This window comes from Euleptes europaea, chromosome 2, assembly GCF_029931775.1.
Source record: "Euleptes europaea isolate rEulEur1 chromosome 2, rEulEur1.hap1, whole genome shotgun sequence".
Classification (NCBI taxonomy): domain Eukaryota; kingdom Metazoa; phylum Chordata; class Lepidosauria; order Squamata; family Sphaerodactylidae; genus Euleptes; species Euleptes europaea.
Window position 1 is genome coordinate 108,291,289 of NC_079313.1, and position 24,592 is coordinate 108,315,880.

Below are 24,592 nucleotides of genomic sequence, written 5' to 3' on the forward strand. Positions count from 1 at the left end.
TTAATTTCTCCATTTATTTATAGTGCAGTTCTGATGGGTCTGTCGAATAAAATGGAGGTGAGGAAAATGATGTATGCTGCTTTGGGTCCCCAAGGGAGAGAAGGAGAGAAAGCTGAGGACAGGATGGCAGATAAAAATACGTTGGCTGGTAGGTGGAACAGAGGAAAAGGGGAGAGTCTTTGAGGACTGTCAGGAAAGGGAAAGAGGAAATCGTGCAGGAGAGGAAAATGAGATGCCCTCGCAAGTCCTTGCAGGACCCCTACTTATAGAACAGTATATTTTGCCTGCAATCCTAAGTATGCTTTCCTGGGAGTAAGCCCCATTGCCTAAAATGGAGCTTCTGAACAGACCAGGCCTGTGAACGCACCAGCAACTTACCTCGCTATTTACACACGTCCAGTACGAAAGCATCCAAGACGAGTTTAAATTCCTGTTCCCACCGTGCCGCCTTTATCCGCTGCATGTGATAAGCCGGGATCAACGGGCTCCCACGCATGCCCAGTCGGCGCTCGAAGCAAGAGGACGGCGATTGGTCCAGAGTCCATTAGGGAGGCGGGAGGAGTGGGGGGGTTGGCTGGCAGCAGGAAGTGGGCTGGCAGCAGGAAGTGGATTCAACACTGATTGCATTTTCCCACTTTAAGCTCCGGATGAGAAAGACGCTTCATTTTTTTATTTCGCCGTATAAGCGGATTCTCTTACTGAGGAGAAATTGTGCTCTGATGACGCTTCCGAAATCCTTCGGTTGAGAGTAAGTGGGAACATGCAAGGAAAGCCCGCAGAAGTTGGCGCCGCAAACGCCCAGTGCGGACATGGCCCTGCTTAGGACAGCTCCTTTTACCACCTCTTTCAGCCAATTGCTCCCCTTCCCTAGACAGCAGACACTAAGCTGAAATTTTTGCAACATATATATCTCGACCAAGTAATCCAGACCCAAAATTACCCTTAATATAGTCCACAGGCCACAGTGATTTGAAAACTCCCAACTTAGACTGAAATTCTTAAAAAGCTTTAGGTATCAGGAGCAGATCAAAAACTGTGTAGTAGTGGAACCTAATGGTTTAAAACAAATGTGTTCTCAATCCACTTTGCAATCTGTTGATGTTCAGGGTCATTTCATGGACTATCCTGCAGCAAAATGGGGTTTGAGACTGAATGTAAGCTCAGCAAAGAGCTGTAGCCAATCCTAGCACTTTAACAATGAGCTTGTTTGACACGTGTTTGCAAACACAATTGATATGTTAACTTGTTCATACTGGGGGGTGGTCAACCATGAGATTCTAGTAGCAGAATGAAACTCACTAATAAAACCACAAACTCATGTAGTACTCACCCTTTACTTCAGTGGCACTTCATGCAACTGGACCAAACTACATGTCACAAATGTGCTTATAGGAAACCCCAATGTATGATAAGGACCAACAGTGCATTCCTAAGGAGAGTTACTCCTGTCTAAGCCCACTGAAATGAATGGGCTTAGACTGGAGTAACTCTTCTTAGGAATGCACTGTAAGTAACTCAAACAGTTAGTGGTAATGGAAGCAACTCATGGAAGCTACTCCATGTGACACATTATGTGAAGTGGCTTTCCACACAGTTAAACTATTTTCTAGCATATAAATCACAACTAAGAAAAATAGAGAGTTGTGATATTATGGTGAAATATGTTGGAAACTTGTAGGGAGCTACTTTATATGGATCACTTGTAATATGCAGCAGCTTCCTCATCACTGGATTTTCAAGGCTTACCATAGCTGGTCCATTTAAATGGATCCACAAAAACAACACAAATGCAACTTCATCAGGGAAATCCAAGGGTGGCCACCAAAATCTAAACCAAAAACCTTTCTACCCCCCCCCCCCATCTATGGAGCCATGGCAGGCTTCAGGTAGAAGGTTCTACCTAGGGATGCTACGTCCCTCTTCACCACCTGCTGGAGGTTTTTGGGGTGGAGCCTGAGGAGGGTGGGGTTTGGGGAGGGAAAGGACTTCAATGCCATAGAGTCCAATTGCCAAAGCAGCCATTTTCTCCAGGTGAACTTATTTCTATTGGCTGGAGATCAGTTGTAATAGCAGGAGATTCCCCAGCTACTACCTTGGGTTCGTTTTGAGTCGACATATCGCTCAGCCAGCAACAAATCAAGTGCCGTTCGTTTGCAAGGATTTGATCCTGGGTGAAATTGGGAATAAACAGGCAGGAAACTGGGCAGAAACCGCAATATGCTTAGCTGATGAAGCCACGTGCGAAACGTGTGTAGGATCTAGACGACACGTCCGGACACCTCCTCTTGGCACCTCCTTGTTGTGGTCCTCTTTTTGACATCTCGTGTCCAGCTACTTTGAAGCACAGGAAAGTCTCCCATGGACAGTGACATTGTTCCTAAATGACTCATTGAACAAATTTTCTGTCATATTGCATATTTTGCTGGACTGTTTTGCATACTGTATAGATATTGTTGTTTGTGTTTCCTTTGTATATAGTTTCACTTTTTTGCACTTCTGCACTTAGATAAACTTATTTCTGGTTAAAATTATTTTGTAGTGCTGTTTAGATCTTTTCCACTACCTAGAGGTTGGCAACCCTAATCCTACCTCACCAATAGAACAGTGATTAAGAAGATGCTGTCAGTGGTAGAAATGCTAGAGTGTTAAATATTCTGTGAGAAGATGGTTGTGATCATGAAGACTGTGTGTCCAGGATGTGAACAAGAATACAAAGCTGTAAAAATCAATACGCTTTTAGGGCCCTATCAGCATGACAAGCTGACACTGACATGGAGCAGTCATGCACGTTATGGGCAAAGTGCTTTAGAATGGTCCAGCATCTCTGAACACTGCTGATGAAACAACGAAGCACTGAAGCCCCAATGCCACTTGGCAGTGGGACAAAAAGCCTGGGAACAAGAGAAAAATGCTGAAAAGTTGTACTGGCATGTACAGACTTGTAACTAGTTTGCTAGACAGACTGCAAAGCATATGGCATGCCAAAACCACTAAAAGTCTGAGCTGCACTCACATAAAGGAGCCCTCGTATGTTCAGAGTAGGAACATATGGAACACATACCTGGAGAGAAGACTTGGACCCTACTTTTAATACCCTGCTGAACTGGGAAGCACGGCAGTAAGTAATGAGGACGAAGACCACAGTGCAAACACGGTACCCAACCTTGGTAATATTGAGTCCCCAGTAGAAAGTAGATTTCATGACAATGCAGTTCTAATTGAACATATATCTAAATGACACCAGAAATAAAGTACTAGGAATATGGGTCTAAATTAGGGTTGCCAACCTCTAGGTACTAGCTGGAGATCTCCCACTATTATAACTGATCTCCAGCTGATAGAGATCAGTTCACCTGGAGAAAATGGTTGCTTTGGCAATTGGACCTCCCCAAACCACACCCTCCTCAGGCTCTGCCCCCAAAACCTCCCACCGAAGAGGGACCTGGCAACCCTAGTCTAAAGTGAGAGCCTATGATTATTGTATGATATTTAGAAATCAGGTAGGGAATGTTTAGGTATGGGGGTTACAGCTGGGATGTACGATTAAGGGATGGAATGTATGTTTTGGCCACTCTTGGCCATTTTTCAATGCTCAAGGCCTACTCAAAATGATGGGCCACAAGGGGGAAAGCCAGAATATGTTTATCAAGAATAAAGTATGCCAGACCAATCTCCCCCCCCCCATTTTTTTGACAAAGTAACTAGTTTGGTAGACTATGCAAATACTATAGACAGTGTGTGTCTGGATTTTAGTCAGACATTTTGCAAAGCCCCTTGTAATATCCTTGCAGACAAGATGGTTAAATGTGAGTGGGAAAATACTACAGTTAAGTGAATTCATACTTGGTTGAACAACTGTACCTTGTAAGTGTTCATTAATGGCTTTGCATCAACCCGCAGAGTGGTCTCAAGAAAAATGCCACAGAGCTCTGCCTTAGGTTTTGTGCCGCTCAATATTTTTTTGCCAGTGCCTTGGAAGAGTGCATAGAGAGGATGCTCACGATATTTTCAGACAACATGAAGCTGGGAGGAATAGCTTACACTGAAGAAAACAGAGTCAGGATTCAAAATAATCTTGACCAGGCCAAGACACAAGAATCAAAGGCACAAGTAGACAATGGGGGAGACATGGCTTGGCTGCAGTCCATCATGAAAGGATCTAGGCTAGGGCTGTTGAAATCTTTTTTGGTAAAATTCAAATTCGGCAAAATTTGGCCCGTTTTTATTCTTGAAATGCCGAAGTCCGAACTCCCCCGCTTCAGGTCTGTGCAATTCGGCATGAGGTCCGGAGTTCGGGAAAAAATTCGGCCGAATAAAGCCATTAAAATCACAACCGCACCTTTCCACGGCTCCGGGGGGGGATTTTTGGGGGTAGAGGTCCCAAACTTCCAGCGTAGCTTCAAAGGACCCTTCTTGCAATAACCCCCACGTTTTGTAAAGATTGGATCAGCGGGGGATGAGATATGGGCTTCGAAAGGGGTCCCCCCTCCTTAATGTGCGTTTGCAATTAGCAGAGCTTGCCGCCCACTCGAAGCTCCCAGCCCCGACAAACAGCTGAGCTGCGGGGAGCAAGGGCCGGGCAGGTGCAAAGAAGTTTGCAAACCATGCAAAGCAACACCTGACGCCTGGGAGTTTGCAAACCATGGAAAGGGACAGAAGAAGTTTGCAAACCATGCAAAGCAACACAACCTTGCAAAGCAACACCTTTGCAAGCATGCAAAGCAACACCTGATGCCTGGGAGTTCGCAAACCATGGAAAGGGGCAGAGGCATGCTAGCTAAGCATAAGGAGCAGGAGGGGGTAGAATTTCCCCTTTTGCATCGACTCGGGACCAGGAAAATGCATTCTTTAAGTCACAATTTGAAAACAATTTTTGAGCAAGCATCAAAATAGACCTAACCGATCTTATGAATGAGGGAAAACCTGAGGACACACAACTGAACCCCCCTCAAACCAGGGAGAGAGAGACTCGAGGGGGCACACACACCCCAGACAGAACGGGCTTCCCCCCACCCACAGAAACTGCTCCCTCCCCACACATACACAGACTCTGCTTCCCCCACACACACACACAGGAGAAAAATTATAGATTAAAGCCCCAAAGGGGGTCTTACTGTGGATGTCTTCTGTTCCATCAGGAGGGACTTGGAGGACTGGGTAATCCAATATGGTTCCATTTAAGCACGGGAGGTTTTGCCTTGGATTTGCCGCTGTCGAGATGCACACAGGATCCCATTCATCCCAATAGGGAAAGGGGGAGCATATCTCAGCCCCCGCTGATCCAATTTTTACAAAACTTGGGGATTCTTTCAAGAAGGCTCCTCTGAAACTACGCTGAAAGTTTGGGGGCTGTACCCCCAAAAATGTGCCCCCTGCAGCCACGGAAAGGAGTGAATGTGTGCTGTAAATGGAATAAAAATGCACATTAAGGGGGGGCCTTTCGGGGCCCATATCTCAGCCCCCGCTGATCCAATCTTTACAAAACTTGGAGATTCTTGCAAGAAGGCTCCTCTGAAGCTACGCTGAAAGTTTGGGGGCTGTACCCTAAAAAGTGCGCCCCCAGCAGCCACGGAAAGGAGCGAAAGTGCACAAGCACCCCCCCACAGGGATTTCACTCTCACACAAACAGATACTCTCTCTTTCTCTCCCTGGCTGGGCTCGCAGCAGCTGGGCTCATGCAGTCAATCGCGACTGATTGGCCAGAAGAAGACCCAGCTTGGCCACCGATTGGCCGGGGGAGAATGCTGCTTACTAACTGATGGTTATGCTGCTGCGCCGAACCCCTAATTTGCCAAATTTATTCACCGAACACCCCGAACTCGCTGAATTCGGCTCCCCGTTTTCCTGCCTTTTTTGAGTTCAGTTCCATCCGAACTAAAAACCGCCGAATCAAGGGAAATTCAGCTGTTTTTTGGTTCGGGATGAACCGTATCGACAGCCCTAATCTAGGCATTTTACAGCACAATCCTTCTAAGCCTATTGGCCTCAAAAATCTCAAGAAAGGCACCATTCTTAGACTTGTACTGTTCCTTAGCATTTATAAGATGGTCTACTTAATAGCAGGCCCTGTTTTATTCAATGGGGCTGTGAGGCGTTTCCTTGGTGCATCTCATTTGCCTGTCCTCCGCCATGGATTCAACTGTGCTCAAGGAAGAAATTAATCATCTAAATCATGCACTGCTAGCAAACGGCTATTCCAGAAATGAAATCAGAAGGACCATTAAACCAAACAAAAATCAGAAAACTCAGGAAAAACAGTCCCCCATAGGAAAGGTATTCTTGCCATTTATTAAAGGAGTCACTGATAGGATGGAAAAACCTTTGAAAAAACATAACTTACAAACAGTGTTTAAACCCACCAAGAAAATACAACAGATGCTACGATCAGCAAAAGACAAAAGAGACCCCATCACCTCTGCAGGAGTATATCGTATACCTTGCAGTTGTGGACAAGATTACATCGGGACCACACAACGCAGCATACAAACAAGGATAAAAGAACATGGAAGATACTGCAGACTTGGACAACCTGAGAAATCAGCAGTGGCTGAACATGGATTGACCCAAACAGGACACAGAGGCTTATTCCAAGACACTGAAATAATGGGCAATTCTACCAACTATTTTGTCAGATTGCACAGAGAAGCCATTGAAATTCATAAGCATCAGCACAACTTTAACAGAAAAGAAGAGAGGTTAAGAATGAATAAGGCTTGGCTTCCTATCCTGAAAACCTCCAGACTAACAAAGACTACAGTCCACAATAGCCATGCAGATTAGCCCTGGATTCCACATGTTAACAGATCACTTCAGGATACAATGGTTCCACATTAACATACCATACCCTCATTAGCACATTATGTTGATACTTACAGGACAATGATTTGCACATTACCTTTAATACTTTGCAGGACAATGACTCAGCTCAAACCCAACCCCCTTCTGACTATATATTACTCTTCCTATACACTTGACACTGAGAGACACTGTCCTTCAGTGTTACTCCTCTGAAGATGCTTGCCACAGCTGCTGGCGAAATGTCAGGAAAGAAAATACCAAGACCACGGTTACACAGCCCGGATAACCTACAAGAACCAATGAACTCTGACCGTGAAAGCCTTCGAGAATATTCTGCTCTAAGAAGCTTCCCCAGCCTCAGAATGGGTGTAGGAGGGATCTAAATGCATCCAATGCTTCTCCCTCTCTCATAATACTAGAATGTGGGCTTCCTAGAGGCACCTGATGGCACTCTCCAACTTTCTTCCTCCTTGCTCCCACCCCCCGACCAGCCCTTCTTTTTAAAGGGAGGTTGTTCTACCCTCCTCCTAGACCCAGTAGGGTCTCTTCCAATCTCTGGGCCTGCCCCCTTGATCTCTTTCCCCACTGTGCCTCCCACAGTCCCATAAGGGACAGGTGAAGGCCTTCTCCAAACTCCCAGGACTTCAGCTAGGGACGCTGAGCTGAGCACCACGTCTCTTGGGGGCTCCCAAGGGAACCAAGATTTGTCTCGAATCTGGGGTGTAATCTTGCACCCCTACCCGATCCTAAATAGTGGATTGGGAAACAGGATTTCTCCTGCTGCCCACGAAGTGTGGTTTGACCCCCAGTTTTGCCGAGAGAGCCATCGGGCGACTCTTGGAATCCTGGATGAGGTCCCGTCTGGCTTGAGGGGAAACCATTGCCGGGAACATCTCTTTGGATTTAGGCTTAGCTCTCCCCTACCTATTACCATCTAAGCAACGATACACAAGCAAGAATACCTACTCTTCTAAAATCTGAGTAAGTAACAAGAACTCTTTCGTTTTACCTGGAATTGGAAGTTCCGAAGGAGTGGAAAAAAATATCTGTAGAATCCATATCTCCCCATCTGAGGTTTGGATGACTCTTTGACATTTAAAAACATTGGATAAGCCGGCAGGCTCTTAATCAAATTGATTGGTGGATAGACATAACAATTGGGACTTTTTTAATGACGTTATAGCCACCAATCAGAAATCCAGAAGTGTAAAAAGGAGGGACGAGCAGATTCCCCTCCACTTCCGGGAGGAGGCTTCTCTGAGTAAACAAATTCCTAAGCCACGTCTTACCCAGAAGTATCAGCTATCGTCTGCCAAAGCGAGAATACTATGGGATTTGAGATTGGATGTGTGGCATCATTGTGTAACTGGCAAATACTTCTCAAGTTCCTAGGCAAAGGGAAGGAACAGCAGACGTGCGGCTTCTTATCCTGCCCCCCGTAATACCATTTTACAACCCACAAAGTATACCTGTCCGGATTTTACAAATTAAACTTCAACAAACTACCAGAAGTAGCAACCATGGAAAGTGAGACTAAATTTATGGATCGACCAGTCTCTCTGACAAACAACATATACGAACTGGCTATTCGGCAATTGGATGTAATTTTGGGAGATCTCAAGGATATAAAAGACCGAATTATCACAATGAGATCTGAGATGAGAGAAGGAAGCTTCCTAAACGATAATCCATTAAAAGTAGAATTAAACTTTGCAAAGGAGATGGAGAGTTATGAAGGACTACCGAAGGATATACATCTGCAAGAAGGAATTGTACCAACCCAATTGACAACCATGGATATGAATGTAAGAGACTTTGAATCTTGGCTGTGTGATTTACCTGATGAACCTTTCAAAGTCAACTGGGAGAATTTAAAAGGGCAAAAAGCTGGAAATACCGGGATTTTTCTTCTCACAGGGATGGAAGAAAACATGTTGCAGATTCACCATCTCCCATCAATTTTCACAGAGGGAATTGCACTAACAACCTCCATGGTTGCCCTTCGATGTTTAAAGTTACTGGGAAAAAGAGGAAGATGCTGGAAATTCAAGATAAAGAGACTGGGTCAAAGGGTTTAGTTTTTCATGGGACTTAATTAAAAAGGACTGATCAAATGGCTTGGCTTTGATAAAAATAGAATAATGAATGGCATTAACATAACTGATACTTATTAGATATGTGGGAGAAATGGAGGAATTAGAATATTCATTTTTAAAGGAAGTTAAACATGACATTTATTATCTAATCCATTTTATATTATAAAAATAATGCTTTTTATATCTTGTCGAAGGCTTTCACGGTCAGAGTTCATTGGTTCTTGTAGGTTATCCAGGCTGTGTAACCGTGGTCTTGGAATTTTCTTTCCTGACGTTTCGCCAGCAACTGTGGCAGGCATCTTCAGAGTAGTAACACTGAAGGACAGTGTCTCTCAGTGTCAAGGGTGTAGGAAGAGTAATATATAGTCAGAAAGGGGTTGGGTTTGAACTGAGTATTGTCCTGCAAAAGTATTGTCCTGTAAGTATCAAGATAATGTGCTAATGAGGGTATGGTATGTTAATATGGAACCATTGTATCCTGAAGTGATCTGTTAATGTGTGTAATCCAAAACTAATCTGTATGGCTATTATTGAATCCTGAAAAACCTCCAGACAAAGACAACATTCAACAATAGCCATACAGATTAGTTTTGGATTACACACATTAACAGATCACTTCAGGATACAATGGTTCCATATTAACATACCATACCCTCATTAGCACATTATCTTGATACTTACAGGACAATACTTTTGCAGGACAATACTCAGCTCAAACCCAACCCCTTTCTGACTATATATTACTCTTCCTACACCCTTGACACTGAGAGACACTGTCCTTCAGTGTTACTACTCTGAAGATGCCTGCCACAGTTGCTGGCGAAACGTCAGGAAAGAAAATTCCAAGACCACGGTTACACAGCCCGGATAACCTACAAGAACCTTTTTATATCTGTTCTTTTTATTTTTTTATTTTCCTTTTCTTCTTCTTTATTTTAATATAGGTAAATGAAATAGCAAACGTTATAAACAATATTAGGATTAGAAACTTAAAACAAAAGAGATTACTAATAAATGATAAGATTGAGGGAGGTGTAGGGGAAGTCTTTATATTTTATTTTTTATCTATATATGTATGTATTTTCAACTATTATTAATCAGAATTTATACTCTGATGTTTACTTATATTGATTGTTGAATACTTTGTTTAATCAATATAGAAAAATAATAAAAACATTTCTAAAAAAAATTAAAAAATAATAATAAAGACCTCCAAACTCCCCGACCCAACTGTGCACATCCTGAAGGACCTGGCTCCCCCTTGCCACCCTCTTCCTTATATGAGGCCACTTCTGGCTGTATCTTTGCTTTGGGGCGAGGCAGGCTGCCTCCCATGGCTGCTGCCTGCCTTTCTGCGCTGCTTCCTGTCTCCTCTTTCTGCCCAGTCACCAGTTCTAAAGGACATAGTGCGGTGGGCTATGGTTGCCAATCTGCAGGTGGTGGCTGGAGATCTCCTGGGATTGCAACTGATCTCCGGGCGAAGAGGTCAGTTCACCTGGAGAAAATGGCCACTTTGGCAATTGGACTCTATGGCATTATACCCCCCCCCCGAGGTCTTTCCACTCCCCAAACCCTGCTCACCGTAGGCTCCCTCCCCCCCCCCAAAAAAAAACCTCCAGGTATTTCCCAACCCAGAGCTGGCAATCCTAGGGTGGGCGTTTGCGACAAAGCAGGAGCCTTCTTGGACTCCCATCTCCGCTTGCTCCTGCCCAGCTGACCAGTGGCTTCTTCCTCATGGCGGCTGGGGGTGTCACTGCATTTCCTCCATCTCTTTGGCCTCTGGATGGATCAGCAGCTCCTCCTAGTAAGAGAGAGAGTCTGGACTGATCCGAAAGGTCCAGGGCACAGGGCATCCCTGGAAAGAGGCTTACAGAAAAGGGTTAGTAGGATTGCAGCCTTCTCATGCGCTGCCATCCAAATACACATTGAAATCAACGAGCTTAGAAAAGTGTAACTGTTTAGGATGAACATGAGCCTCCAATGCAATATGACTACTAAAAAATTCAATCTTGGGTTGCATTAACAGAAGCAAAGAAGCCAATAGTTCTACTTTGTCTGCACTAGTCAGGCCGCATCTGGAATACTGTGACCAACTCTGGGCACCACATTTTACGAAGAACCTCAGCTAACTAGAGTGCATCTGGAGGAGTGTGGCTAGAATGGTGGGGGATCTAGAACCCAAGCCACATGAAGAAAGGCTGGAAGAGCTGTGCATATTTGGTGCTCTTCTTCCTGCAGTCAGTTTGCCTTTGGAGGGATACCAGACCCTTGGCCCTGGGCCTGTCCAGACTTGGAGAGCTGGAGCCAGATCCATGAGACTTTCACCTAGCAGAGTGGTTGATCCATCAAGTAAGGCTTCCCAGGCTTCAGCTAAAGTAGGCTGGGAGGTAACTGAGCCCAGCTGTGCTCCCGGCAGGTTCTAGATGCCCTCAGGCTGTGCTGGGCTCTGACCAAGATCCAGTGAGGAAGTGCTACTCTCAGAGCAGTGTTGTAGATCCACAGTGGGGTTGCACACAGCCAGTATGGCGCTTTGCCTCCCTTGCACTACCTTGGCCCACGCCCTCTGCTGCCGGTGTTCCTTGGGCCGGGGGCTGCATCCTGCCCAGTGGAGGCCTGGTGGCTATATCAGGAGCCAATGGTGAGATCTTCCTTGCAGGCTCTGGCAGAACATTATCAGCAGGCACCTCCGCCATGCCGGACCCTCTCTGGTCCCTCTGGTTCTCTTTGGCCATAGGCTGGTCCCGCTGGTCCTCCCCAACCATTGGCCTTGGCTCCTTGGGCTCTTCCTCTGAGAGTCACTAGGCTGGTCAGAGTGAATGGGCTGGTGGGGGTAATGACACCTAGCCTGGAGAAGAGAAGACTAAGAGGAGTCATGATTGTGGTCTTTAAATATCTGAAAGACTCAGATCAGACATTGTCTCTTGTTCTGGAGGGCTGGACTACAACTAATAGGTGGAAGTTACAAGGAAATAGATTTCAGTTAAATGTTAGGGGAAACTTCCTAACAGTGAGAGCTGTTCAAAAGTGGAACAGACTACTTCAGGGGATGGTAAATTCTCCTTCACTGGAGGTCCTTAAGCAGAGATTGAATGGCCATCTGTCAGGGATTCCTGCCCTAAGCAGAAAGTCGGACAAGATGACCTCCAAGGTCCATTTCATCTCTAACATTCTACATAACTCTACATAAGACGGTAGTTGGCCTATCCCTTCTTTAGACTATGATAAAGAAAGCATTAGACTTATAGTTCTAAAGAACAGGCTACAGATCAGGTGAGGTGCTTATACTTGCAACCCTTTTAGTATATATTGGAATTTAACAAATAGTAAAATTCACTTTACCAGTTGATGATACAAATAACCAGGTTCTTTATTTGGAGAAGTTTTCCTATGTACATCTTGGGAACAAACCGGCACTTCTTCTTTCTTGCTTCCCTGTCCCCTCCCCCTGCAAATATTTAAACTAGGAAGGAAGAAAGGGAACTTGCAAGCAAATGTATTTATTTATTTATTTAAGAGGTCTACCCTGCCTTTCCAAAAAATGTTCAAAATCTCTCATAATATTGGGTATTGACCCAATAAGATAAAAAATAGAATAAATACAATGCTGAAAACAATCAAAACACACTGAAATAACATCACTAACCTAACAGCAACAATGACTGTAACAACTAGAGACCATAGAATCATAGAGTTGGAAGGGACCTCCTGGGTCATCTAGTCCAATACCATGCACAATGCAGGAAATTCACAGCGATTCCCCCCACACACACACACACCATCAGTGACCCCTACTCCATGCCCAGAAGATGCTGTCAGGAAGTTCTTCCTAATGTTTAGCAGAAAACTCTTGATTTAATTTCAACCCTTTGGTTCTGGTCCGACCTTCTGGGGCAACAGAAAACAAATCGGCACCATCCTCTATATGACAGCCCTCCAAGTACTTGAAGGTGGTTATCATATCACCTCTCAGTCGTCTTCTCTACAGGCTAAACATACCAAGCTCCTTCAACATTTTCTCATAGGACTTGGTCCTATGACCCCTCACCATCTTCATTGCCCTCCTCTGGGCACGTTCTAGCTCATCTGCACCCTTCTTAAATTGTGGTGCCCAAAACTGAACACAATACTCTAGGTGAGGTCTAACCAGAGCAGAGTGATACCATCACTTCATGTGATCTGAACACTATACGTCTGTTGATACAGTGCAAAATCGCATTTGCCTTTTAAGCTACCACATCACACAGCTGACTCATGTTCAGTGTATGGTCTACTAAGGCCCCTAGATCCTTTTTGCACATACTACTGCCAACACAAGTCTCCCCCATCCTATAATTATACATTTGATTTTACTTACCTAACTGCAGAACTTTACATGTATCTCCGTTGAAATTCATTTTATTAGTTTTAGCCCAGTTTTCCAGCCTGACAAGATCATCCGGTCTTCTACCATCTTTGCTACCCCTCCCAATTTAGTATCACCTGCAAATTTAAAAAGCATCCTCAACATCAGTCCGGACCAATATCAGTCCAGGCACTTTATTTAGCCCAGGATGGAGGTGCAGGAAAGTATTGTCAATTGCAGCAGACTTATGGCGACTCCGTAAGGCAAGAGATGTTCAGAGGTGGTTTGTCATCGCCTGCCTCTGTGTAGCAACTCTGGACTTCCTTGGTGGTCTCCTATCCAAGCACTAATCAGGGCCAACCCTGCTTAGCTTCCAAGAGCTAACAAGATCAAACTAGACTGCCCCATCCAGGCCAGGGCTAGCTTAAAATACTGTGATATAATATTGTCACATACTCCTAAGCCTAAAAACCTGCTTCCTATGACCAAAACACTTTATGTAATTGAAGTATAGCCTCTGTACGATTTATCTCACCTGCCTCAACAGAGATGCACATGGGAGTCAAACGTTTCTAAAACTCCGAAGCAAAACCAGATGCTAAACCAATGCTAAAAGCTGTTAATGTCACAAAATGATATAACATTTAATGTTAACAAAATGCATAAATAGAACAAAACAAAAAAACATTTGAGGCTTCTGAACCTCTGCCTAGCTAGGCAACATTCTATTAGACTCAGCCAGTCCTACACATCTTTAGTTTTGTTTATGGTAATAAAGAAATCCAGCTTCTGCAGTGATCTGATAATTTGTTCCGTAACTTATTTATACTGAAGATGTTCAGCACCTGAAGCAATCTCAGAGCCTCTATGTTCTACTAATCCCTCATTATCAGAATCAAAGATTTCCTCCACATCTCAGTTGTTTGGCAGAAAAATAAGCCATACAAACAAATGCCTTGAATATACTGAATCTTGAGCATCCAAGAAGAGTTGTTCAGCAGACACAATGCAAGGCAGGAGAAACGCCCCCCCCCCATGTTTTCCAATCATGGAGGCAAGCTTTCTTGGTGAGGGATAACACCATTCATGAAATGTTATGATCAAATTTGGCACATGCAAATCTCTACTGAAACTCCTAGGTGTGACTTGTTCCAGATGAAAACATTCCTTATACTACAAAGGAAAAGAAAGCAGTGATACTAACACATACATGGCACAAAGACCTATGGAAATTGCCACCGTACCTGTGAGCGTGCCATCAAGTCGTGTCTGACTCATGGCGTCCTATTGTTAACAGCCTTACTCAGGTCTTGCAAACTGAGGACCGGGCTTCCTTTATAGAGTCAATCCAGCTCTTGTTAGGTCTTCCTCTTTTCCTGCTGCCTTCAACTTTTCCTAGCATGATTGTCTTTTCCAGTGACTCTTGTCTTCTCATAATGTGACCAAAGTATGAGTTTTGTCATTTTAGCTTCTAGGGACAGTTCAGGCTTGATTTGATCTAGAACCTACTTATTTGTCTTTTTTGGTGGTCCATGGTATCCATACCAAGAAGATTTATGAGGGGTGAGAACCCCCATTGTAGGGGAGGAGGGTATAGATTTATCTATTCTCTTTCATCATTTTCAGATTTCAGAGTTATCACAAACTCATTAATATGGGTGTGGATAATGGTCATTGTAGCTCTTAATCCATTGATTTTGTTAAAATATCCCTTGACTGTAGGACAATATAGGACAGTTTGTACATATTTACTGATGAAACAGCTTCAGTATTTACAGGGAAGGTTTTTATAGGCAGAGTGTGGTTTGGGATGGACCTTTTACTCACAACTGCATGGTCTTCTTCTTGAGTCATAATGTGGTCCCACCATTGCTCTTGCCTCTCCAACTTTAAGCTCAATAAGAAGCAAGTGCAGAAGGGCATGACAAGGTTAACAGCCTGGTAAAAGAAGATGTGGAAAAGTGAGGCAGCAGAAACTCAGCAAAAACACTTAGGATCACTCCCCATACGACAAGTCATCCCCTTTTGCTAAATGACACAAAAACCCAGAATTTCAAGACAGCAAAAATGTTTACCAGCTCGCAATAATTGTGCTCTTGGCTCTGTGGAACTCCAATTCCCTGTGTCTATGCTGCGCTCTCCATTTATAATAGGCAAGATGAAGAGGTAAAAAAGGTACTGACTTTATGAACCAAGGGTTGCCCTCTAGATGCACCTTCCCAAAGATACATTCTTCACATTCTAGAGCCAACAAAAGGAAAAACTCCTCGTTCTCTTAGAGAAACTGCATTTGCTTTAGTTGCAGGTGACACATGAAAGGATCCTCAGTGCTTCTTCTGCCTGTCTATAAGCCACTGTACCTATCAAAAACTTCTGACTAGCAGAGCTCATACCTCTCTATCATGTGTCTGTCTGTACTGGCACTCTAACTGCCTAAGCAATGAGACGCCTTGCTGTCAATGTACCCAGACATTAGTGTTATTGCCACTTGCCCATCAGCTAACATGTGGTTTCTCTAATGTATGTAGGAGACGGAGTGGGAGAGAAACTGTACTAAGGGCTAAAAACACTCTGTTCCGTTATTCATCATTTCCTTGGCTTAGTATCAAGCTTATGTAGAAATGGATGTAATGTAGAAGCATCTAATAGTTAAGCACTGGGAACAGTCAGGGAGCAATTCTGTGCTCTGTACAAATGTGTTGCCTCCCATGACGCTTTATCTAATTTGGATCAATTTGGAGGTGTTTTGTTCAAACAGCTGTCAAAATCCAGACCTGCATTTCTTGGATTCAAAGCACAAGGAGGCCAGAAGGGATGCAAATCGAACAGCACAGGGCCAGAAAGCAGGCTCAAATGCACATTCCAGGAGCAGAGAGACAGAAATGAACATGACAGGGGAAAGGTCATTTTGCTGCAGTGCTTGTGAAAAACAGTAACAGCAAATGCTTCTTGAAGCCAAGCTTACTATATTCAGCAAATGTAACCTCTCACACATCTGCTAAACAAACAAATTGCCCTCTGCTGAAATCTGTTGCACGGGCAGACTGCACCAATCTGAGGCATCGTGAATGGAAAAGGGAATGTGCAAAGGGATCGAAGAGCTGAACTCTACATTTTCCATGTTTGTACAATTATAGGTCTAAGAGGCACTTGTTGTTCATCTCCTCAGGCATAGGGAAGATTCTCCCCGCATCAGTCCTTTTTCTGCTTAACTTATGCTGGGCATAAATGTGAGAGGGACTTTGCACACCTTATAAAAATGACTTGGTCTAACACCTTAATTAAAAGCCTGGAGAAAAAGTAATGTTTTAGCCTGGTGCCTGAAAGTGAGTAGGGTAGGCACCAGGGATAGGGCATTCCACAGGTGAGGTGCCGTCACTGAAAAAGCCCTGTCTCTGGTCACCACCCACCATACCTCTGGAGACAGGGACATCATTGCTGGAGGGCTGGACAGCATGGGAGGAGGCAATCCTTCAAGTACCCTGGCCCCAAGCTCTTCTGGTCCTTAGAGGTAAGAACCATCACTTTGACATGTGCCCAGAAACAAATTAGCAGCATGGGATGGATAAGACCCAGGGGGGCAGGAGATGCTGTGAGAGTTATGGTGATGAAAGGTGCTCTTTGTAGGACACTGGCATCTCTGGGGCTGGGAAGGGGGATGCTCTTTACCAGACAGAGAGCATCCTTCCCACACAAGCCCTTTGATATATTAACACCTCTGTAGTAGAGGGTCCAGGTCTGGCAAGCTTGAGCCCCAGGACCTGGCAGCCAGATTGGCTACAGGCCCTGGAGGACACCTTGGGTGAGGTCTGAAAAGGGGAGCCGTTCCTTTGTCTGCAAGTTCATTTTGGAGTGTGTTTGGGAATTGTTTTGGCATTTGTCAGGGGATCTGTTTCTCCTGTGTGTTTGCCATGAAGGATGACAGAGGAGGGTGATGTTAAAGATAGTTGCAGTTGAACGGGGGGGGGGGCATCCTGCAACACCATGGATTGTAAGTACTTAGTAGCTTTCCTTTTGTTTATTTTCCTTAGTGCACCCAGCTCTGTTCTTGTATGTGCTTTGTAAAAATAGAGAGTCTGCACAAGTCCTTACCCACCTGCCTTGGCTACTTGGCATGTGACCGTGGCGCACCCCTGTGGAGTTGGCCTCGGGTGACCCATGAGAGACAGAGGGTCTCGATTTCACCTGAAGTGGAAGCATTGACAATAAAAGGGAGGGGCTGTGGCTCAGTGGTAGAGCATCTGCTTGGCATGCAGAAGGTCCCAGGTTCAATCCCTGGCATCTCTAGTTAAAGAGACTAGGCAGGTAGGTGATGTGAAAGACCTCTGCCTGAGACCCTGGAGAGCTGCTGCCAATCTGAGTAGATGATACTGACTTTGATGGACCAAGGGTCTGATTCAGTCTAAGGCAGCTTCACATGTTCAAGACAGTGGCTAGTTTTGACCCACAAGGTGGAAGAGTTCGCGACACAGCCATTGGCAGAGATTCCAGCACCAGAGTGATATGCTCCCTGTATCTGATCCCTGACAGTAGCCTAGCTGCCACACTTTGGACTAGCTGAAGCTTCTGGACATTTTTATAAGACATCCTCATGTACAGGGCATTACAGTAATCTAATATGGATGTAATCACAAAATGGATCACTGTGGCCAGATCATGCTTTTGGGGAAGAGTTGTAGCTGGTGTAGCAGTCAAATCTGATTAAAGGATGAGACCTGAGGCTCCAACCATAGGCCAGGATCCAGCAGCATCCCCAAGCTACAACCCTGCTTTTTCATTATAGAGTTTCAAAACAAAGAAAAATATATGTTGCTTCAATCCATGCTTATGTTAGTATCATGGCCTAGCTAACCCAGTTAGTATCAGGGCCTATCCAATCTAATCTTATTCAGAGTTCAACTAAATTGAAGTTACATTCATAGAAGCCAGAGGGGATAATTTAGGTCAGGACCATGGCTTTCAGTGAAGGGGCTTTAAACCCTCACCGGATAGAGAGCATCCTTATACTGGATGCCTTATACTGAACCAGACCTTTGATCCATCAAAGTCAGTATTGTCTGACCAGCAGCAGCTCTCCAGGGTCTCAGGCAGGGGTCTTTCACATCACCTCCTTGCCTGGTCCCTTTAACTGGAGATGCCCGGGATTGAACCTGGGACCTTCTGCATGCCAAGCAGATGGTCTACCACTGAGCCACGCCCTCTCCCTCCATCACCCCATATTACTTTCCCAGCCTGCTCCAGCTACACAGCAATTAATTGCTGCAATAAGGAAAATTTACAGGCGCCGAGGAGCTTAAGTAAATTACATATCTAAAGAAATAAAAGGTAGTTCTCATCTCCCACACTGTATCGATAGACAATGAATGAACGTATAAACTCACCCTTCTTCTCATTTGTTATTTGAGCAGCAGTAAACTTTGTCCTTTTGTTGTTCTGTGACCAAATCAACCCAGCACTGTCGACAACAGCATTCCTAATTCCATTTTGTAATCTGTCATTACTGTGTATTTCACATTTTAGTGACTGCCTGAATCTGGTTTTCCAGCACATTTATGCTGTACTTTTATGTAACGCTCATAGTTATTGATATGTATTGCAATTTATGCTAAATGTGTGTTTTCATTTTATACTTTATCGCTGACTGTAATCTCATTTTATGCCATTTCTGCTTTAATACTTCAGAATTTCATTTCACGCATCTTGAATTTGCCATTGCTCAAGTCAATAAAGCTTTTGTACTCTTTGTCCCAATCAGCTGCCATACTGGTTAAAACGAAATACAGCATGGCACTGGAACCAAGGGAATTTACATTGTGCACTTGAAAGACCCTCTTTCAAAGGCACCTCTAAATATAGGGCTTTTATATATGTTACAACAGACATAAGGCTGGTGGCTAAGGACCAAGCTACAAAAAGAGATGGGAATTCCATTTTAGAGTGCAGGACAGGACTGGGATTCTGTTGGTGCACCATCTACCCTACTGCCCAACAATCTCCCTGCTTGAGCTGGTGGATGTGGTCTTGGAGGTAGGACAGAAGACTCCAAGGCTGGTTGTTTTGGGGGACTTCAGCATCCATGCTGAAGCTACCTCATCAGGAGTGGCTCAGGATTTCATGGGGGTCTATGGCAACCATGGGCCTGTCTATGTGTTACCCAAATTTGGGGGAGTTAGCGTGGAGACAGAGCTTTGTGATAGGTTGGGTAACCAGGATCTTTGCAGCCCTTGTATACAGGGATAAGTCCCCATGGAAAACTCCCAATAAAGAAGTGTTTTGTTCCAAATAAAACAGAGTTTTATTATAAAATAGAAATACCAAGCACACAATGTAAAGCACACACACAAGTCATCCAAGAGCTAAAGAAAGTAAAGGGTGGAGGTGTCAGAATCTAGAGAAAGGGTTCAGGTGATAATTACCAATCTTGAAGAGTGATGCCTGAGTGAAAGCAGCGCTGAAGAGGGGGGAAACAAACCAGAGTTTCCAGGAAGGAAAGTACACAAGAAACCTTACACACAAGTAAGGGGTGAGTGTTCGGATCCAAAGACACACACACACACACTAAGAATGCCACAAGGACTAATATTTATACCCCTAAATGAGACCTGGTGCAGTATGAGGTAACTGGCAAAGGAAAGCTTTACCAGGGACAAAGAACTTGATTGCTCCACCAGAGTCCTAAACAAAAGAGAGGAGATCTTGATCAGGTGTTCTGCTCTGGGCAGGAAAAAGGTGATCTGAATGTGGGAAGACTGAAAACAGTCCGCTTGTAATGGACAGATCACTACTTGCTAGGGTTTAGAGCTAGAAGGATATCAGGACTCCATGGGATGGGGGATCAAGTAAGATGATCCACCCCCATAGCCTGATGGATCTGACCACTTTTAAGATGGCATTAGGAGATTTTCCTGCTGATGTGGTTGGCTTCCCTGTCAATGCCCTGGTTGACCTGTGGAATGGAGAAATTACCTGGGCAATTGACACAATCACATCCAGGCACCCTTTCTCAGGTCTAAGAGCCCAGGCAGCCCTTCAGTTTACTGAGGGGCTGCAGACAATGAAAAGACAGGGGCAAAAGCTAGCGTGACAGTGGAGAAAGACTTAGAACAAATCTGACAAAACAAGGGCTATTCCAGGGCAGTCATGATGGCAGCTGTCAGCTCTTGACCCATCGAACCAGAAATCACCACAGAGACAATCAGATTCCAAGAAGATGGCTTTACTGGTCATTTAGGCAATACAGTGCATGAAAGGCAGGGTGACAGCTATGAGTTAGCTGTCCGTTATTTGGCTTTAAGAAGCATAGAAATGGCGGGAGATTATAGAACATAAACAGAACAACAGTTCCCAGGATTTGTGTTCCCAGGACTTCAAACAGCTTTGGTATGTGTAATCGTCCTTGAGTCTGAGAAGTGCAGCAGAGAAACGAAAGTAAACATAGAAACCGAGATACAGGCCTGACAGCAACAAAGAAACGATATTTCTCCACCACCATTGTACCAGCAGAACTCTTCTGGGTTATGGCCTGCAGGAAGAGCTGGACTACGCTGAAGCCCACTGTGATTATTCTATTAAACATTTTGCAGATAAAATCTCTTACGTCTGTTCTGACTTAAAGTCTACATTAGCAGTGACAGGATCAGATGGTCCCAAGGTGCCGACTTGTCCAGTTGTGTGGGATAATTTTCAGCTTGTCCAGTCTAAAATGTGTACAGGATTCTTGGAAAATTGAAAATAACCACTTGCTGGCATGGTTCTTGCTCCAGCTGGCTGCTTAAATCTGCCCAGAGGAGGGGGATAGCAGACTGGGTCAGAAGACAGTAAATGCTTTCCTGAAAGAGGAAGTGATCATCCCTGCCTTGAAGTAGGTAGTGGTGCATCCACTCCCAAAGTAACCTACCCTAGACCCAGGAGAGCTAAATAACTACTATCCAGTCTCAAATGTACCATTCTTGAGCAAGATGGTTGAATGAGGGATGGTTGGGCAACTTCAGAGATTTCTGAATGAAGCCAGTTGTTTAGATCTGTTCCACTCTGGTTTCAGTCCTGGTTATGGGACTGAAATAACCTTGGTCACTCTGGTGGATGACTTGTACCGCGAGTTGGACACAGGGAGTGCAACTCTGTTAATTCTCCTGGACCTCTTGGAGGCTTTTTACACAATTGATCATGGTATCCTCTGGATCGCCTGTCGGGATTGGGACTGGGAGTAGCTGTACTGCAATGGCTTAAGTCCTTCTTTGAATGTAGGTTTCAGAGTGTGGTGCTGGGAGACTGCTGCTCCTCCCCTTGGCCACCCCTCCTATAGGGTCCCACAAGGTTCTATCTTGGTCCCCCCCATGCTTTTCAGCATCTATGTAAAATCACTGGGAGAGGTCATCCAGAGATTTAGGTTGAGTTCCAATGAATGGATGACATGCAGCTCAGTCTTGCACTTCCAGCAGATCCCATTGAGTCTGTCAAAACTGTGAACAGGTGCCTGGAGGCAGTTTTGGGATGGATGAGGGCTAGCAAGCATAAATGTAATCCTGACAAAACAGAGGTGAAACTGGTGCGGGGGGGTGGGGGTGGCGGAGAGGTTTGGCCCAGCAGTTGGGACATCTCCTGTTCTGGATGGGGTTGCATCCCCCCTAACAGAACAGGTTCACAGCTTGGTAATGCTGCTAGGCCTGGGCTTCCTGATGGATAAACTGGTGGCAGTGGTGGTCAGGGGTTAGGGTCACCAGGTCCCTCTTTGCCACCGGCGGGAGGTTTAGGGAGGCGGGGTTGGGGGTTGAGATCAGTGTCATCCACGTGATGACATATGTCCAGCACCAACTGGGGCTGCGAATAAAAAAAGTGTACTTCGAGGGGAGGAAACAAGGCACGCCTTATTTCCAGAGCCTCGCTGCTGATCAGCTGTTTTTTCCCATCAGCTGTTTCATGTGAGGAAGGAGGACAGGGTACAGTTTTCCAGCCTATTTTGCTTTCCTTGCTCACGCATTGGGGTGGTCCTCTGGGGCTGCTTTTTTTATCCGCAGCCTCAATTGGGCTCCTGAGGATGGCTCCCCCTCCCTTGATGCTGATGCTTCTTCTCCCAAGGGCTACAAGAGTGCTCTGCCTACCAGATGCTACCTTGGGTCAAACACATCTGGATCCTATGCAACATCTGAATGAAAACAGCATCTTGACTGGACCCAAAAATGTCATCTGCGCAGGACTCTAAGACCTTCTGCGCTGCTTCAGCTGCAACTCTGCCTAACACTTGACAAGAAACTCGTATTTTCCCCCTACTTCAAACAGTATCACTTGTTGCAAAGATCTTAGCAGTTTGAGTAAGATGTGTAAGGCATAACAGAACAGAGTGCCATTCTTCCCCAGGCAGTAATGACAGCCATAAATAAACTTTGCCAGTAGTATACAGGAATAAAGGTGACATGCAGGGAACAGGCACGAATATGTATGGTGCCAATTTTACAGTCACTTCTCCACTCGTGACATATTAAAAAAGAAAGTTGCATCAGTACACAAAGAACAGTTCCAGCAGGCAGATGGGGGGAAAATCCTTGCCTAGGAAATTAGAAGCTCAAAATGCTCTGCTGACCTACTATGAGCATGCGTTTATTTATTGCTATTACTTTTATTCACCTTATTCTCAAACATATTATTGGGATTTGCAACGAAATGTGCTAATAATCGCCAAGCACATGGAAAAAGCAAGGGACTATGAGTAAACAAACAAGGCATTCAACTGCATGATTATACATATGTCACTAGGTATTTTGGAGCGCACTTTCCCTTAGTTTTTCTACTTCTCCCCCTTCTGTATGTCTGTATAGTGTGTAATATAAATAAGGGGCATCTATGATCCAGGTTGAGACCTCTAATTGTTGCTGCAAAGCAGACAATAAATATCCACAAGGTGAGAAATATGTCCCAGCTAATTTCCTGCCACTTTCATTGTTTAAGGTGGGGAAATTCAGGACCTACAAGTCCATAAGTGGCTCAGTGGTAGAGCATCTGTTTGGTATGCAGAAGGTCCTAGGTTCAATCCCTGGCATCTCCAGTTAAAGGGACTAGGCAAGTAGGTGAAGTGAAAGACCTCTGTCTGAGACCCTGGAGAGCCGCTGCTGGTCTGAGTAGACAATACAGACTTTGATGGACTAAGGGTCTGATTCAGTCTAAGGCAGTTCCATGTGTTCATGTATGGAGGGTTTCAGCCCTGTGAAGGAGACAGAAGGTAGGGTTGTGCAAGTCTAACTGCTGTCTTAGCGATCATGAAAATAGCTCTGTACTTCCTGCTGCTGCCCATTCATCACAGCTGTAAAAAAATATGCACCATATTGAAAGAGTGTGATGCTAGAATATCCTTTCCCAGTGACTCCCACCATGCCCCTTTGCAGATAACATTTGCACAATCCAAGCAGAGCTCAAGAAGGGCTGCCCTCTGTTGCTACATTATAAAATCCAACTGCAATGCTAGCCATTACAGGAAAACTCTCAAGCCCACTGTAAGAGCCGTTAGGAAAATGGGGTCAGGACACTAGAATACACGAACTGACTCTCTGGATGAGACCAAGGTTCATCCAGTCCAACATTCTGCTTCTTACACCAGCCATTCAAATGCCTCTGGACACTCACACAACCAAGGCTTGAAGGTAACCGGCTTCCTTTGCTGTTTGTTCCTAAAAACCTGGTATTCACAGGCATGTGGCTTCCGTGCATGGATGCTCCATTTTGATTTTTTAATAGTCTTCCTTTTGGCAATCCAAAGCCTATTGTTTAATTTTAATTGAGTGAACAGAAAGCGAGAAAGACAAGGAAAAAAGAACAGAAAGTCAGGCCGTTACCAACTCCTACCTAGAATGTCCACTGCCTCACCCAAGACAGTTGAAACACAAAAACAGATTTAAGCTCTCTCTGCATATTGGTGACTCTTTAGTCAAAAAATCTGGATGACTTTTTCTGAGCCAGCATGTAGAGAAACTCCTCCCACATAACAATTTAGGTGCACAGACAATGAAGGAAAATGGAAACGAAAACCAGCATTTTCGTTTCGGTATCGGGCAGAAGAGTTTTCATAATTGAAAATGATAATATTTTAATTTTCAAACTTTATAAGCTGCCTCTCCCCTATGCTGAATATGGTATATGATATAATTTTAAAGCAATACATAAAATCTGGGGGAAAAAATGGGAAGTGGTCCAGAATGAGGGCTGGACCAGGGCCGTGTCCGCACTTACCATTTGCAGCTCCGATTTCTGCGGGGTTTCCTTGCATGTTCCCACTTCATCTCACCCGAAGGATTCCCAGGACGTCTCCAGAGCGCAGTTTCTCCACAGTAAGAGGATCTGCTGATAAGGCAAGTTAAAAAAATAA

At 44.6% G+C, this 24,592-nt stretch overlaps 1 protein-coding gene across 1 annotated transcript in view; it reads right to left on the minus strand.

Moving 5' to 3' along the window:
• The window catches only part of LOC130473347 (ATP synthase subunit e, mitochondrial-like), a 119,052-nt gene extending 107,465 nt beyond the window's left edge, over positions 1-11,587 (minus strand). Inside the window, exon 1 of the mRNA XM_056844869.1 lies at positions 11,443-11,587. Within this exon, the coding sequence (XP_056700847.1) occupies positions 11,443-11,587 (145 nt within the window). The remainder of the gene's footprint in view (positions 1-11,442) is intronic.
• Positions 11,588-24,592: the final 13,005 nt, after the last annotated feature.